This window comes from Pongo pygmaeus, chromosome 20 (assembly GCF_028885625.2).
Source record: "Pongo pygmaeus isolate AG05252 chromosome 20, NHGRI_mPonPyg2-v2.0_pri, whole genome shotgun sequence".
NCBI lineage: Eukaryota > Metazoa > Chordata > Mammalia > Primates > Hominidae > Pongo > Pongo pygmaeus.
In genome coordinates, this window is record NC_072393.2 from 49,451,446 (window position 1) to 49,468,668 (window position 17,223).

Consider the following 17,223-nt stretch of genomic DNA (forward strand, 5'->3'; position numbering starts at 1 on the left):
AGATGCCCTCACATGATACTGGGGGTGTTCTACTGGAACAAGCCTTATGGAGGGCAACTTGACTTTAAAAAAAAAAATCTGAATGACAAATGCATAAACCATGGAGCCCCAATTCCACTTCTAGAAATTCAACCGATGGATACACTCATACACATGCAAAGTGATCTGAGTTCAAGGTGATTCCCTGCAGTGCCATCTGTGCTAGCAAAAGCCTGGAGACCACCTAAGTGCCCATCAGAAGGGGACAAGGTAAATGAACCATGGCTTATGCACTCCATAGACTTTATTTTTTTTTGAGTTGGAGTCTCACTCTGTTGCCCAGGCTGGAATGCAGTAGCACAATCTCGGCTCATTGCAACCTCCGCCTCCTGGGTTCAAGCGATTCTCCTGCCTCAGCCTCACGGGTAGCTGGGATTACAGGCGTGTGCCACCACGCCAGGCTAATTTTTGTATTTTTAGTAGAGATGGGGTTTCACCATATTGGCCAGGCTGGTCTCGAACTCCTGACTTCAAGTGATCCACCTGCCTCGGCCTCCCAAAGTGCTGGGATTACAGGCGTGAGTCACCACACCCAGCTGACTCTAAGGACAATTCCGCAGTGTAGAACAAGAGGAAGATGCATCCTACATCCAAATAGAACATAATATCCAAAAAAGAAAAGAAAAAAACAGAACATAATATCCAAGAGAAAAGCAAGGCCAGGTGTGGTAGCGTGCACCTGTAGTCCAGCTACTCGGGATGCTGAGGTGGGAGGATCACTTGAGCCCAGGAGGTTGAGGCTGCAGTGAGCCATGATCATGCCACTGCACTCCAGCCTGGGCAACAGTGAGATCTGTCTCTTAAAGTTTTTTTGTTTTTTTTTTAAAGTACAGAACAGCATAGAATAAACTAGGTATGCATAAAAAGAGGGCGAAAGTACATACATGACTAGCTGTGTCAACACAGAATATCTCCGGGGAACACATGGGAAATTGGTAACCCTGGTGGCCCTCAGGAAGTGAACAGCGTAGGAGGGGGAACAAAAGCCGCAGAGTCTTCTCTGAATATCCTCCCACACCGTGTGAATTTTGAACGAGGAGAATGTTAACTTTTTAAAAGCAAATAAACATGACAACTAAATGCAACCTGTGTTCCTGAGCCAAGAAAAAAAAAGTTTGGTTTTGTGAATTTTTTGCTAGGAAAAACACTGGTGGGGCCAGGAACAGTTGGCTCATGCCTGTAATCCCAGCACTCTGGAAGGCCAAGGCAGGCAGATCACCTGAGGTCAGGAGTTCAAGGCCAGCCTGGCCAACATGGTGAAACCCCATCTCTACTAAAAATACAAAAATAAGCTGGGTGTGGTGGTGGGCACCTGTAATTCCAGCTACTCGGGAGGCTGAGGCAGGAGAATCACTTGAACCAGGGAGGCAGAGGTTGCAGTGAGCTGAGATCACACCACTGCACTCCAGCCTGGGCAACAGAGCAAGAGTCTGCCAAAAAGGAAAAAAAAAAAAAGAAAGAGAGAGCGAGAGAGAGAAAGAGAGAGAAAAAGGAAGGAAGGAAGGGAGGGAGAGAGGGAGGGAGGGAGGGAAAAACATTGGTGGAACAACTGACAAAATATAAATAAGGTCTGTGGATTCTAATAGTGTTGTCTCAGTGTTAGTTTCCTGAAATCGATCATTGAACTGTGGTTGTATAAGAGAATGGGCTTGACATTAGGTAGTAAATTTAGGAATATTTAGGGGTTAAGGGGAATCATGGGTAAGAAAATAATGGGCCAGGCATGAAGGCTCACACCTGTAATCCTAACACTTTGGGAGGCCTGGGGAAGGCAGATCACTTGAGCTCACGAATTTGAGACCAGCCTGGGGCAATATAGTGAGACGCCATGTCTACAAAGAATACAAAAATTAGCCTGGCGTGTGCCTGTAATCCCAGCTACTTGGGGGGCTGAGGCAGGAGAATCACTTGAGCCTGGGAGGTAGAGGCTGCAGTGAGCCAAGATCATGCCATTACACTCCACTCCAGCCTGGGCGACAGAGTGAGACTGTCTCAAAAATTGAAAACTAAAAAAATAAAAACTCCGGGAGTTGAGAAATGTTAGCTCCACTTCACAGAGAAAAAACTGAGGCTCAAATCCCTGTGCTTTACTTGACTTTTTCCTTCCTTCCAGCCACATTCCCAGCACTTCCTAGCTGGGAGATCTTAGATACTTGGCACTGAAGAACCAAGTGGGCAGGACAGACCCCAGCTTTGTCTGCATGGCACTTATGTTGTAGGAACTGCAGAAGCCATCAGCAGGCCATAGAAACAGGCCAGTTCGGGTTCAAATCCCAGCTCTGACACTTCCTGAGTGCGTGACATAGGCAAGTCATTTCTCTTCTCAAACGAGGTGTCCTCTCTGTAAAGTGGGTAACATCTCACTGCCCTTCCTAGGTTGTTGCAAGGATTAAATGAGTGACCTCCCACAATGCATGTAAAAGCATGCGTGGCCCCCAGGTGAGATCCAGGAGCTAAGCAATGATCCACATTGATGGGTACAGGGTGCACCTGGGCTTAGAGGCTTCCTGTGCACAGGGACCAACAACTCAGGTGACAACTCCATAGGACTGGACATGGCGTCCCACCAAGTATTTTCATATATGCAATTTACTAATAAGGGTAATTGCTATCCTAAGTCACATTGCCTGGCAACACAGCTGACACCTACCTTCATCAGGTTTCCAGGGGAAGCAGCCAGAAAGTTAATTTCCCATACAGAAGAACATCTGCTAACCCTTCACCCAAATAATAACAGAACCTGCTTGTGGGGGTTCTTCCCAAGAAAAAATGAAATGTTATATATTTGGTTGAGCCAGGGGAATTGCCAGTATACGACTGTTTCTTGCCTCCAAATAATAGCAATTCCATAAGGTTCAAAGTGATAAAATGGTTTAGAACAGACCCTGACCTATATTAAGTGCTTTAAAATTAGTGTTATTAATATTGATTAATAAATAACAAGATTTTTTTTTTTTAAGATGGAGTCTTGCTCTGTCGCCCAGGCTGGGTTCAAACTATTCTCCTGCCTCAGCCTCCCGAGTAACTGGGATTATAGGCATGCACCAGCACACCCAGCTAATTTTTTTTTTTTTTTTGAGACAAGGTCTGGCTCTGTCACCCCGGCTGGAGTGCAGTGGCGCGATCTCGGCTCACTGCAACCTCCGCCTCCCAGGTTCAAGTAATTCTCCTGCTGCAGCCTTCCGAGTAGCTGGGACTAGGCTAATTTGTTGTATTTTTAGTAGAGACAGGGTTTCACCATATTAGCCAGGCTGGTCTCAATCTCCTGACCTTATGATCCGCCCGCCTCAGCCTCCCAAACTGCTAGGATTACCGGCATGAGCCACTGCACCCGGCCGTTTTGTTTTTTTTTGTTGTTTTTTTTTTTTTTGAGACGGAGTCTCGCTCTGTCACCCAGGCTGGAGTGCAGTGGCATGATCTCAGCTCACTGCAACCTCCGCCTCCCGGGTTCAAGCGATTCTCTTGCCTCAGCCTCCCAAATAGCTGTGACTACAGGCATGCGTCACACCCAGCTAATTTTTGTATTTTTAGTAGAGACAGGGTTTCACCATGTTGGCCAGGCTGGTCTCGAACTCCTGACCTTGTGATCTGCCTGTCTCAGCCTCCCAAAGTGCTGGGATTACAGGCGTGAGCCACCGCGCCCAGCCAATTTTTTGTATTTTTAGCAGAGATGGGGTTTCACCAAGTTGGCCAGGCTGGTCTTGAACTCCTGACCTCAAGGGATCCACCCACCTTGGCCTCTCAAAGTGCTGGATTACAGGCATGAGCTGATGCACACTGTTATTATTTAAGTATTTATTTATTTATTTTTAAGACAAAGTCTCACTCTGTCGCCCAGGTCTGGAACTCCTGACCTCGGGTGATCCATCCGCCTCAGCCTCCCAAAATGCTGGGGTTACAGGCATGGGCCACCAAGCCCGGCCCACACACTGGTATTCTTAACAGCATTGCTTAAACTGCAAAAAAACACTCAAATCATCATCTGCAGAGAGAGAGCTGTACCATGCCCCTACAGTAGAATTGTGAAGCCCAGAGTGATTAAGAACCTAGGCTCTAGGAGGCTGGGTGTGGTGGCTCACACCTATAATCCCAGCACTTTAAGAGGCCGAGGCAGGAAGATTGTTTGAGCTCAGGAGTTCGAGACCAGCTTGGGCAACATGGCAAAACCCCGTCTCTACACACACACACATACACACATACACACACACACACACACACAAATTAGATGGGTGTGGTGGCTGTAGTCCCAGCTACTCTGGAGGCTGAGGTGGGAGGATGGCTTGAGCCTGGAGGCAGATCATGTCACTGCACTCTGGCCTGGGTGACAGAGCCAGACCCTATCTCAAAAAAAGAAAAAAAAAAAGGAAAAAAGAACCTAAGTTCTGAAAACAGAGTACCTGGATTCAAATCCCAGCTCTGCCACATACTAGCTGGTTAAACAACTTAACCTCTCTGTCTTGGTGTTTTTGCCTATAACATGGAAACAAGAACCTAGCTCACAGATTTGTTGCAAAGACAAATCAGTTAGCCAATCAGCATGAAGCATTTGTAACCATGCCTTGCACACTATAATGATTCAACAAAACCATTGTTATTATTATTGCTATTGTTGTAAAGTCATTAAAAATGAGGCAACTGTAAATGTATCAATATAAAACAATCTCCAAGATAGAGTTAAGTTAAAAAATAAAAACCAGTGGGCCAGGCGCAGTGGCTCACACCGGTAATCCCAACACTTTGGGAGGCCAAGGTGGGCAGATCACCTGAGGTCAGGAGTTCGAGACCAGCCTGGCCAACATGGCAAAACCCCATCTGTACTAAAAATACAAAAATTAGCCAGGCATGGTGGCGCATGCCTGTAATCCCAGCTACTCGGGAGGCTGAGGCTGGAGAATCGCTTGAACCCAGGAGGCAGAGGTTGCAGTGAGTTGAGATCGCACCATTGCACTCCAGCCTGAGCAACAAGAGCAAAACTCTGTCTCAAAATAAATAAATAAATAAAATAGAAGCCAGTGAGACCCTATCTCTACAAATTGGGCCCATGCGCGGTGGCTTATGCCTGTAATCCCGGCAATTTGGGAGGCTAAAGCAGGACCACTTGGGCCCAAGGGTTCAAGACCAGCTTGGGCAACATAGGGAGACCTCATCTCTACAAAAATAACTTCAAAAATCAGCTGTGTATGGTGGTGCATGGTGTGTGCCTGTGGTCCTAGCTACTCAAGGAGGATCACCTGAGCCTGGGAGGTTGAGGCTGCAGTGAGCTGTGATTCCACCATTGCACTCCAGCCTGGGCAACAGAATGAGACTCTGTCAAAAAAAAAAGCTAGAAGAGGACTTGAAATGTTCTCAACACACAGAAATGATAAATACTTGAGGTGACAGATACCCCAGTACCCTGACTTATTACGCATACTATGCATGTAATATCATATGTACCCCATAAATATGCTCAAAATATATCATTTTTAAAAAGAAAAGCCAACTAGTAGCTAATATACATATTTTTCAGAAGGACAGGTTGAATATCCCTTCTCCAAAATACTTGGGACCAGAAGGATTTCAGATTTTGGAATATTTGGCTTGAGCATCCCTAACCTAAAACTCTGAAACCCAAAATGCTCCAATGTGCCTTTCCTTGGAGTATCATGTAAGCACTCAAAGAGTTTCAGATTTTTGAGCATTTTGGATTAGGGATTTTTGTTTGTTTTTTGAGACAAAGTCTCACTCTGTCGCCCAGGCTGGAGTACAGTGGCATAATCTCGGCTCACTGCAACCTCTGCCTTCTCAGGTTCAATTAATTCTCGTGCCTCAGCCTTGCATCACCATGCCCGGCTAATTTTTGTATTTTTAGTAGAGATGGGGTTTCACCATATTGGCCAGGCTGGTCTCGAACTCCTGACCTCAGGTCATCCACCCACCTTGGCCTCCCAAAGTGCTGGGATTACAGGCATGAGCCACCACTCTGGCCATCTGTTGTTAACTATAAATGAGCTGCCCCCCAACCACCCCCGCAGTTTTAAGGAAGTCTAGAAGGATTCTCAAAACACAAGTAGCTGCGTTACTTCTGAGAAGGGGAGACCTTATTAAAATATGCTGTTTGGTTGCTTTTAAAATCTACTCCTGGGTGCACATGTTCCCATTTCGCCAGGGCAGGGGTGGGTGTTACGCAGAAAAAAATAATAATAATAAAGCTGGAGTCATAGGAATGCCCCTTGGCCAAGCTTCCCTATCCCCCCACCCCCGTACAGAAAATCAGAGTGGAAGTTCTGGAGACCCCAGTTCGGGGACTCTGATCCTAGCCCCTCCCTCACCACTGACCAATAAGACATATGGGGAAACAAAGGCAGTGGGGGAGGCACCTGCAGGGAGCTATGGACAGAGAAGAGGCAGGAAGAAGTAGGGGTGGCAGTGGAGTGGGCCGCGGCGTCCTGGAGCACCAGCAGCTGGCGGTCTGTCTTCTGGGTGAACAGCAGCTGCAGGAGAGAGGGTGAAAGTTCGTGGAAGCAGGAGGGACCCCAGAGCAACTGCCAGTTTCCACACACTCTGGCCCATGCCTCTAGTGCCACCCATTTCTCAGAAAGAAAAACTAAGGAGAGATGAAATGTGGTCCTTAGTGTCCAGTCTCCCAGCGTAGGGCTGCGGGCAGAGACTCCTGGCTCCCTGAGGAGGGGCTGGGGGCCTGGACTCCTGGATCTGAGGGAGGAGGGGGCTGGGGGCCTGCACTCCTGGGTCTAAGAGAGGAGGGGACTCGGGGTAGGACCCCAGAGTCTGAGGGAGGACGGGCTGGGGCCTGGACTCCTGGGTCTGAGGGAGGAGGGCTGGAACTTGGACCCCTGGGTCTGAGGGAGGAGGGGCTGGGGCCTGGACCCCTGAGTCTGAGACAGGAGGGGGCTGGGGACCTGGACTCCTGGGTCTGAGGGAGGAGGGGACTTGGGGCAGGACCCCTGAGTCTGAGGGAGAAGGGGCTGGGGCCTGGACTCCTGGGTCTGAGGGAGGAAGGGCTGGGGCCTGGACTTTCGAGTCTGAGGGAGGAAGGACTGAGAGGCATACAAAATCCCCATACCTTAGTGAGGGCCGGGTTCGGCTCAGAGAAGTCCCCGCCAGGTGTTCCCTGAAGGCAGTTGAGCTCGAGCAGCCGGCTCCGTTCCTACCGGAAGATATGGACAGCTACATGTCAAAGTCAGAATGGGCTGTCCCAGCTGCTTTCCCTAATGTCAGGAGACATCTGGGGTGCGGGGAGGTGGTGGGATGCCCCAGGGGGAAGTGAGGACGGTAGGGCAGGTGCCAGGGAGCTCACCTGTGACAGGGCCTGAAGGGCCTCCTCCTTCTTCTGGCTCAGCCCCCGGCTCTCGGCCACCATCTGCTCCCCCAGTGACTTGAGCTGCTCTTCCAGGACCCGGATCCGGTGCTGCAGAGCACCCCTCTGTCCCAGTTACTCATCTGCCAAGGCCCCAGCCAGCTCTCCAGGCCACCCTCCCACAGAATCACATCTGCCTGGAGGGCTGGGGTTTGCTCCAGCCTCTCCCAAAGACCATGGGATCGGAGTGTCCAGGGCTGGGGACCCAGCATTCAGCTCCCTGGACCCTCTTCCCTTTTGAGGGTCCAGAAGAGATCTGGGGAAGATGAAGAGAAAGGGATGGACAGAGAGAACAGCAACCAAGACAGGCCCCAAAAGACAGAGATGTAGACAAAGATTCAGGCAAAAGAAAAGATAGAAATAGAACAGAGACAAATAGAGACAACCTGAGACAAAGGAAAAGCCAGTGGGACAGGAAAAAGATCCAGAAACAGGTGGGGAAAGGAGACCCACAGAAAAGCTTTTTTTTTTGAGACGGAGTTTCGCTCTTGTTGCCCAGGCTGGAGTGCAATGGCTCAATCTCGGCTCACCGCCACCTCCACCTCCCGGATTCAAGCAATTCTCCTGCCTCAGCCTCCCAAGTAGCCGGGATTACAGGCATGTGCCACCACCCTCAGCTAATTTTGTATTTTTAATAGAGACGGGCTTTCTCCATGTTGGTCAGGCTGGTCTCGAACTCCCAACCTCAGGTCATCCGCCTGCCTTGGCCTCCCAAAGTGCTGGGATTACAGGAGTGAGCCACCGAGCCCGGCTGAGCTTTCTAATCCAAAACTTTGGGAAACTCTGTGTCAAATATGGTCAAACATGCCCATTTTTTCCCAAGGGTCTGACAAGTCAGACCCTGAATGTGAAGCTCCCAGGAAGGATCTGATGGAGCATCTTTTTGGAATAGAGGCAAAGAATGTGGTGGTGAATACCAAGTTTGTTCAAATCCTGGCTGTGGCGAGGCACGGTGGCTCATGTCTGTAATCCCAGCACCTTGAGAGGCCAAGGTGGGAGGATCACTTGAACCCAAGAGTCTGAGACCAGGTGAAACCCTGTCTCTACTAAAAATACAAAAATTATCCAGGTGTGGGGGCTCGCACCTGTGGTCCCAGCTACTCGAGAGGCTGAGGTGGGAGGATCACTGAAGCACAGGAGGTCGAGGCTGCAGTGAGCTGTGAACGTGTCATTGCACTCCAGCCTGGGTGACAAAGTGAGACCCTATCTCAAAAAATAAAAATAAAAAAATCCTGGCTCTATCCCTTACTAAGGAAACTTGGAAAAGATTACTTAAGCACCTTGACCTTCAGCTTCTTTATTTATAACATGGAAAAAAAAAATGTAGTAGGACTTGCCTCATGGGTTTGTTGTAAGGATTCAGTGAGGAAATGCTCATGAAATATACAGGACCGTATCTGGCACATAGTAAATGTTTCATTAGTATCAGCTCTTGTTGTTACTATTCAGAAGAATGTGACAGGCAGGAAACAAGGACAGAGAAAAAGGCAGACACAGAGCAGGGGAGACAGAGAGGAGCAGCAAAGGGGGCAGCGCTGGTCGGGCATGACTCACTCTGTGCTGTGCTATGCTGGCCTGAAGTTCCTGGACCTTGGGGTCTGGCACCTGGGGCCCAGGGCTGTCCCGATCCTCCTCCTCCTGCCGGCTCTCCCGCTCCAGTTGCTGGAACTCCAGGTCCTCATAGGCGCGTTGGGCCACATCCAGTTGTTCCCTCATCTATAGGTCGGAACACAAAAAGGGTGGAGGCCTGAATCCCTAGGACCCCAGGGAGTAGTGGGCTGGGGCTGGGACTCCTGGTCAGAGGAAGAAGGTGACTGAGGACCTGGATTCCTGGGTCCTGGGGGAGGAGGGGGCTAAGAATCAGAGGGCCAGCTGGGCACAGTGGCTCATGCCTGTAATCCCAGCACTTCGGGGGCCGAGGCAGGTGGATCACCTGTCAGGAGTTCGAAACCAGCCTAGCCAAAATAGTGAAACCCCGTCTCTACTAAAATTCCAAAAATAAGCTGGGTGTGGTTGTGTGCACCTGTAGTCCCAGCTACACAGGAGGCTGAGGTGGCACAATCGCTTGAACCTGGGAGGCAGAGGTTGCAGTGAGCCAAGATCGCACCACTGCACTCCAGCCTGGGCAACGGGGTGAGACTCTGTCTCAAAAAAAGAAAACAAACAAACAAACAAACAAAAAACCAGAGGGCCATTACCTCCTGCACACCCTGCAGAAGCCGCTCCCGTTGGTCCTCTGGCTGTGAGTCGAGCTGTCCCTGGGCCTCGCGGAGTCTCTGGCGAAGACCCTCTAGGCGATCCCGTTCCTGGCTCAGCCGCCTCTGTTCCTGAAAGAACAACCAGGTTCTCAGCCTCAGCTTAAGCGCAGCGGGGGAAGCAGCAGCCAGCCATATCTCAGAGCCTGCCTGGGGTGTTGGCTATACAAAGGCAGGGACTTCATCTATGTGATTCACTCCTGTGCAGGCCTGCCTCACAGTCAGCGCCAAGATTTTAAAGAAATGAATGAGGCCAGGTGTGGTGGCTCACACCTGTAATCCTAGCACTTTGGGAGGCCAAGGTGGGAAGCTCTCTTGAGCTCAGGTGTTTGAGATTAGCCTGGGCAACATAGGGGGAGCCCATCTCTACAAAAAAACAAAAAAATTAGTGGAGTGTGTTAGTGCACGCCTGTAGTTCCAGCTACTCGGGAGGCTGAGGTGGGAGGATTGCTTGAGGCAGGGAGATTGAGGCTGCACTGAGCTGTGTTTGCATCACTGTTCCAGTCTGGGTGACAGAGGGAGACACTGTCTCGAAAGGAAAGGGAAGGAAAGGAGAAAAGAAAGAAAGAAAGAGAGAAAGAGGGAAGGAAGGAAGGAGAGAGAGGAAGAAAAGAGGGAGGGAAGAGAAAGAAAAAAGAAAGAAAAGGAAAGGAGGAGAAAGAAACAAAAAGGAAGGAAGGAAGGAAAGAAGAAAGAAAAGAAATGAATGCAAAACATATTCATGTTATGTGATACGGTGGATGCAGAAGTGGATTGTGTCTGGGCCCTGTCCTCCAGGTGGGAACACAGCCAGTTGGAAAGATCAGGGCAGTAAAATCCAGAGACTATGGGAACCCAGAATGAAGAACAATGTCAGCCAGAGGTTGAGGCTGCAGTGATTGCACTACTGCACTCCAGCCTGGGCGACAGTGAGACCCTGTCTCAAAAACAAAACAAAACAAAACAATCAGGGAGAATTTGGATCTGGGAAAATAAAAGGCTCTAGAAGAGCATTTTGGGCAGAGGAAACGGCTTGGCACAAATGCATGAAAGTTGAAAAGTACAAGAAGTCTGGGGGACAAACTCCAGCCAGGGTGGAAAAGGATGTGGTGGTGGGAAGAACATGGTGGGAGAGGACAGTGGGAAGGCCAGCTCGTCCAGCTCACGGGGGGTTTGGTCAACCTGGGGATATAGGGAGCCTCAGAAGGACTGAAAGGATGGAGTAGGAGCTAGGAATCATCCCTCTGGGAGATGGGTTAGAGGGGTGGAGAGCAGCTCCCTCGGAAGTCCTCCAAGCAGTGAGGGTGAGACCTAAGCTGGGGCCTGGGCGGTGGGGCTGAAAAATAGATGGACTAGACAGAGAAGATCAGGAAGCAGAAAGGATAGGACATGGTGGCTGACAAGCTTGGAGGTGAGAGACAGGGAAGTGTACAGGGCAAAGTCCAGGACTCTGGCCTGGTGACCAAAGGGACAGCAAGACAAACAGTGTGGAGAAGGGAGTTGCTGAGGTCAGCCAGACTCCTGGGTCAGAGGGAGGAGGGGCTGGGGCCTGGATTCCTGGATCTGAGGAAGGAGGATCTGGGGGTCTGGACTTCTGGGTTTGAGGGAGGAGGAGCTGGGGGTCTGGACTCCTGGGACAGAGGGAGAAGGGGCTGCGACCGAGATTTCTGGATCTGGGTGAGAAAGGAGTACCTAGTAGCCAGTACCCTAGGAAGAAGGGCACATTTCTGTCTCAGGAGACAAGGCCTGGGAGAAATATGTGATCTTTGAGGATAAATGAGGGCCTAGGACGCAGCCTTATAAAATTCCAACATACACAACACTTGCAAAGAAAAAAACTGACAAAATCAAGTCACCATTTTCCAACCTATAATGGTAACTGACCCAAGCAATGACCACTGACGGATGTTACAATCTTCAGATAAAAGGTTCTTTTCTTTGAGATGGAGTTTTGCTCCCGTTGCCCAGGCTGCAGTGCAGTGGTGTGATCTTGGCTCCTGGGAGCTGCAACCTCCACCTCCCGGATTCAAGCAATTCTCCTGCCTCAGCCTCCCGAATGGCTAGGATTACAGGTGCCTGCCACCACACCCAGCTAATTTTTTGTATTTTTAGTAGAGATGGGATTTCATCATGTTGGCCAGGCTGGCCTCGAACTGCGGTGGCTCGTACCTGTAATCCCAGCACTTTGGGAGGCCAAGGCGGACAGATCACCTGAGGTCAGGAGTTCGAGACCAGCCTGACCAGCATGGAGAAACCCCATCTCTACTGAAAATACAAAATTACCCGGGCATAGTGGTGCATGCCTGTAATCCCAGCTACTGGGGAGGCTAAGACAGGAGAATCACTTGAACCTGGGAGGTGGAGGTTACGGCGAGCCAAGATCACGCCATTGCACTCCAGCCTGGGCAACAAGAGCGAAACTGCGTCTCACAAAAAAAAAGAGACTAGGGTGATCTCATTAGGTCGGGATAACCAGAGATGAGGTTCCTGACACCGGCTCAGGAAGCACTAAAGCACTTCTGAATACAATCAAACCTCTCCCTCTAACCAACACCCACTTGCAGAAACAGAGGCATGTTCAAGGGCACCACAGGCATTCGATCGGCCATGCTCTGCCTATGGGACAGAAGACTGGATTTTTCCAATAAACAGTATGGGGAAGACACAGCGGGTAGGAACCACCAGAGATAAAACAATGGGTAAGACATATCAGCCAATCACACTGACCTTTGGGGACTTCATTCAAACAAGCCACCTGTTAACTGCCATTTTGAGACTGTCTGGGAAACACAAAAACTAACCAGAAATAAGACAATACTATGAACTTATTAATTTTTTATTTTTGAGACAGGGTCTTGCTCTGTCGCCCAGGTTGGAGTGCAATGTCATGATCACAGCTCACTGCAGCCTCTACCTTCTGGGCTCAATTGATCCTCCCACCTCACTCTTCTGAGTCTGAGGCCACAGGCACATGCCACCATGCCTGGTTAATTTTTGTATTTTTATTTTTCACAGAAATGGTGTCTCATTATGTTGCCAGGCTGGTCTCATAGTCTTGGGCTCAAGCGATCCTCCCACTTGGCCCCGCCCCCTTCCCCCTCCACCCCCCCCCCCCCCCCCCCCGCAAGTACTGGGATTACAGGTGTGAGCCACCTGGCCCAGCCTAAAAGGATTTCTTATCTGTCAATGATACACTCTAAACATATGTACAGACCATATGATGTCTGGGATTGGCTTTTATAACTGGGGACGGGAACAAATTGGAGATAATGAAACAAGAAGGTAAGAATATTAATCATTCCTGAAGCTGGTGGGCACAGGACATGGGGGCTGCCTGACTATTGTGGGTTTGGAAGTTTTCTTTTTTTCTTTCTTTTTTTTTTTTTTTTTTTTTTCTTTTTTTTGAGAAGGAGTCTCCTTGTCGCCCAGGCTGCTGGAGTGCAATGGTGCGATCTTGGCTCACTGCAACCTCCATCTCCCGGATTCAAACGATTCTCCTGCCTCAGCCTCCCAAGTAGCTGGGACTACAGGCGCGCGCCACCACGCCCTGCTAATTTTTGTATTTTTAAGCAGAGACGGGGTTTCGCCATGTTGCCCAGGCTGGTCTCAAACTCCTGAGCTCAGGCAATCCGCCCGCCTCGGCCTCCCAAAGTGCTATGATTACAGGCGTTAGCCACTGCTTCAGGCCAGTTTGGAAGTTTTCACACACCCACATTTAAATAGCAAACGGACAGGGGACAAAGGAAGAGCCCCAAATTCTCGCCCAGGGAGGGAGGAGGAAAACCAGGAGGGGCATCTGCCCCTCACTCTCTCAGGAGCCCAAATGTCTTCCTTTGGGGAATGGGGACAACCCCGGGGCGCAGGTGGCTAGGAGCACACCAACATCCATGGACCAGGAAGGACACTGCTGATGAAGACCCGGTGAGCCAAACAGACCTGTTCCCGCTGCTGGCGGCCGCGCTGCTCCGAGGCCGCCTGCTGCCCCAGCAGCTCCCGAAGCTGCTCCTCGTCCCGGCGAGCGGCCACTCGCTCCCCAGCCAGCTCACCCCGCAGCAAGGCCACCTCCACCTCCATCTGCGGAGAGAATGCCAGGGCTGGGGGCTCGGAAGCCTAGGTCCAAGGAAGAGGCCCAGGGCCTGAACTACCGGATTCGACGGGAGGATGGACTCCAGGGACCTGAATTTGGAGGGAGGAAGAGCGGAGGGCCTAAAATCTGATCCCACCCGAGGAAAAAGCTGGGAGTCCGGCTTTGCGGGTTCCGCTTGAGTTGGGGCCAGGCTTCCCAAGGGGTTCGCAGCCTCACCTCGATCCTCAGCTCCTTCCTCTGGCGCTGTAGCTCCTTCACTCGCTGCTCCATCAGGGCCACGCGAGTCAATGCCTCCAGCTGCTGTCCTTGCAAGCGCCGCGCCGCCCCTCGCACCCCTTCCCGCGAAGAGGTGGATGCGGGAGGTGTGGCCGCCATCGCTATCGGAGGAGGCGTAGCTTCGGGCTGAAGTTACAGGGTGTGGTTAAGTGGAGATGCCTCGCCCCCTGCAATCACTAAGTAGGTCTGGTCCCCACCCAACATCACCCTCTGCGGGTCTCAGTCCATCAGTCCACTTACCTAACACAACCACCACTCCCATAATCTGTCACAGGCTCTTTTCTTTTTCTTTCTTTCTTATCTTTTTTTTTTTTTTTTTGTCCTGAGATAGGGCCTCACTGGCCGGAGTGTAGTGGCGCGATTACAGCTCCCTGCAGCATCGACCTCCCTCGCTCAAGCGATCCTTCTGCCTCAGCCTCCTAGGTAGCTGTGACTACAGGCGCGCACCACCACGCCAAGCTCTTTTTTTTTTTTTTTTTTTTTTTTTGGTAGAGAGGGGTTGATGCTATGTTGCTCAGGCTGGTCTCAAACTCCTAGGCTCAAGCGATTCTCCCACCTCGGCCTCCCAAAGTGCTACGATTACAGGCGTGAGCCACCGCACCCCGCCTCAGCCCCCTGTATTTAAGGTCCGAGTAGGGGAGGGTGCAAGTCCCGTGACCACCCAACCACACGGACCACAGAGGCTTGCAGTACCGTATGGAGAGTGGGCGGATGTAAAGCCGACTTACGAAAGGTGTTTCTTTTTCTCTATCAGGTCCTATTCTCTTGGTGTCACTTTCTTGTAGTGCCTGGATCTGTCTCTGTCTCTCTCTCCACCTGACCCCAGTCTCTCAGATTCGGTATCTGTCCACTGCCTCTGAATCACTAGATCTTTATTCCTCTGAGTATGTCCCTCTCTCGAGGTTTTTCTCTATTTGTTTCTCTGAGCATCTCTGCCATTTATTTCTGGGTTTCCCTCTGTCTCGATTCCCCTCTCTCTGACTCTAGTCTCACTGTGTCTCTGTCTTTTTGGGGTCTTTGTCTCTCAGTCTCCATGTCTCTGGGTCTCTGTCTGGTTTCTTGATCTCTCTGCATCTCTTACTCGTTTGGTTTTCTCTGTTCTGTAGTCTCTCCTGTCTATCTGGTCTCTCTCTCTCTCTCTCTCTCATTTTTAGAGATAGGTTCTGCTTTGTCCCAGGCTGGGGTGCAGTGGCGCAGTCATAGTTCACTGCAGCCTACAACTCCTGGGCTCAAGCGATCCTCCTGCCTCAGCCTCCCGAGTAGCTGGGATTACAGGCACGCGGCACTGCGCTTGGACAATTTTTGTATTTTTTTTTTCTAGAGACAGGGATTTGCTATGTTGCCCAGACTTGTCTCGAACTCCTGGGCTTAAGCAATCCTCCCCTCGGCCTCCCCAAGTGCTGGGATTACAGGCGTGAGCCACCTATCTGGTTCCTCTATACCCGTCTCTCTGTCTCTGTCGCCCGTTTGGGTCTATCTCCGTTCTTGGGGCCTCCCCGTGGTTCTGTCTGGTTTCTGTCTCTGTATCTGGTTTCTGTCTGTCTGTGCCTCTGCCTCTCTGGCTCCGTGTCCTGGTGTCTGTCTCTCAGTAGTCTCTGCTATCGCTGGGTCTCTCTCCTTGTCTCCGGGTCTCTGTCTTTCTGGTTTCCCTCTACCTGTCTACCTGTCTGGCCACCTGTTTGGGTCCCCGTCGGTTCAAGCCCCCCGCGCTGTCGCCCTCCGGCCCCTCACCGCGTCGCGGCTGCTCTCAGTGCTGCTGCCTTCTCCCACTTCTTCTTCCTCCGCCTGCTGCTCAGCTCCCCCGCGGCTCGAAGGTTCCGCCCGGACTTCGGGTGCCTCCTGTTCCCGGGACTCCTCGGGATGGCCCTGAGGCTGGACCTCCACGTCGCATTCCGGGACCGGCTGCGGCGGGGTCACCTCCTCAGGGCTGCTCCGCGTCCCCATGGCCGCTCGGACTCCTGCGGGGTGGGCGGAACCAGAAGCTCCGGGGGCGGGGCCTGGGCGGGAGCTAGGCCTTGGACAGCTGAGCGCCGCTCGCGTCTGCTCCGGGGCGCGGAGACCCCCCCCCAAGGAGGCGGGGCCTAAGAGTTTAAAGGATGGAACTGAGCGTTACGGAGGCGTGTCCTGAAGTTTCCAGAGGCGGGGCTTGATGGCTCCAAGGCGACACGCCCCCGGAGACTGGACCGGAATTTGAGTCCGGGTCGTAGCACGCCCCCTACTGACCTCTTCGACCCCGCCTCCCCTCCCTCATCTCCAGGTGTCAGGCCTTGTACCCTCCCAGGAGCCCCCCACAATCTCTTGGATTCGCTTAGACCGACCCATCTTCTCCCTCCGAGACTCAGCAGTTCGGCTCCCGCCCCATCCTTCCCGGAGCCCCGTAGTCTTAGTCCCGACCCCACTGTGCAGGGCAACAGCGCCCACGCCGCCTCACCCAGGAATCCAGGAGTCGGGGCTCCCAGGCTCTCCTTCTCTGAACAAGCCAGGAGTCGGAGTCCTTGAGATTCCGAAGTCCAACTGCCACCTCCCCACAGCCTCGGCCCCCTCACCAGCTCAGGTTTCGGCGCGCTCCGCTCTGCGCGCTGGGCACGGCCGCTTCTGCCTATGAGACAGGTGGCAGGGGAAGAGGGAGGAGAGAGGCCGCCCGGTCCCCCTCCCCAGCAGCCCGGAAGTGGAGGGGGGACAACAGGTCCAACAGCTCCCGAGGGAGGAGGGAGCGACGGGCTTGCCCCACCCGTGGCCTCGGCATCCGGCCATCCCGGCCCCACCGTCGTGGAACTCAGCATCGCGACCTCCCAGTCTCCCTCGAGCCCCTCATTCCTGCCCCCCTGGAGGAGTCTTGGCCACCTCTGTATGGGCGCCTCTCTAATGTCCAGACCTTGGGAGTTCAGAAAGGAACGCAGGAATGGAGATGGGGACGTCTCCCCTCTAATGAGCCCTTCAGAAGGGCCCTGACCGGTTTGGGGAGCTGGACAAGAGGAAGGGGTGCCCTGAACTGAGTCAGACACCTGCCCAGAGACAGAGGGAAGTGTACCGCCACCCCCCCTCCCCCACTTTGCTATGGGGTGGAGGGCAGAGGTTAAAGGTCTCAGCCAGACCCTTTCCTCTCTGGGCGAAAACAGGAAAATAACTGGTATATGAAAAGGAATGATTAGAAGTCAAGAGCTGTGCTAAACACTTTATACCCAGTCATTTAATTTCACCCTTAAAGCTGCCCAGCGAGAAAGTGATTA

General features: G+C 51.8%; 1 protein-coding gene across 3 annotated transcripts in view; it reads right to left on the bottom strand.

Annotated features, from left to right (window-relative positions):
• Positions 1 to 17,021, bottom strand: part of PHLDB3 (pleckstrin homology like domain family B member 3) — a 30,541-nt gene extending 13,520 nt beyond the window's left edge. The window contains exons 1-9 of one of the 3 annotated variants that reach the window (XM_054463444.2): positions 16,540 to 17,021; positions 15,725 to 16,074; positions 13,934 to 14,119; positions 13,567 to 13,704; positions 9,595 to 9,723; positions 8,951 to 9,112; positions 7,337 to 7,447; positions 7,103 to 7,186; positions 6,399 to 6,512 (exon numbers count right to left, since the gene is read on the bottom strand). In XM_054463444.2, the coding sequence (XP_054319419.2) occupies positions 6,399 to 6,512; positions 7,103 to 7,186; positions 7,337 to 7,447; positions 8,951 to 9,112; positions 9,595 to 9,723; positions 13,567 to 13,704; positions 13,934 to 14,119; positions 15,725 to 15,937 (1,137 nt within the window). In that variant the 5' untranslated portion in view covers positions 15,938 to 16,074; positions 16,540 to 17,021. Of the gene's footprint in view, positions 1 to 6,398; positions 6,513 to 7,102; positions 7,187 to 7,336; positions 7,448 to 8,950; positions 9,113 to 9,594; positions 9,724 to 13,566; positions 13,705 to 13,933; positions 14,120 to 15,724; positions 16,075 to 16,424 lie in introns of all 3 variants that reach the window. The other 2 variants (XM_054463445.2, XM_054463442.2) reach the window with 2 other exon arrangements.
• Positions 17,022 to 17,223: the final 202 nt, after the last annotated feature.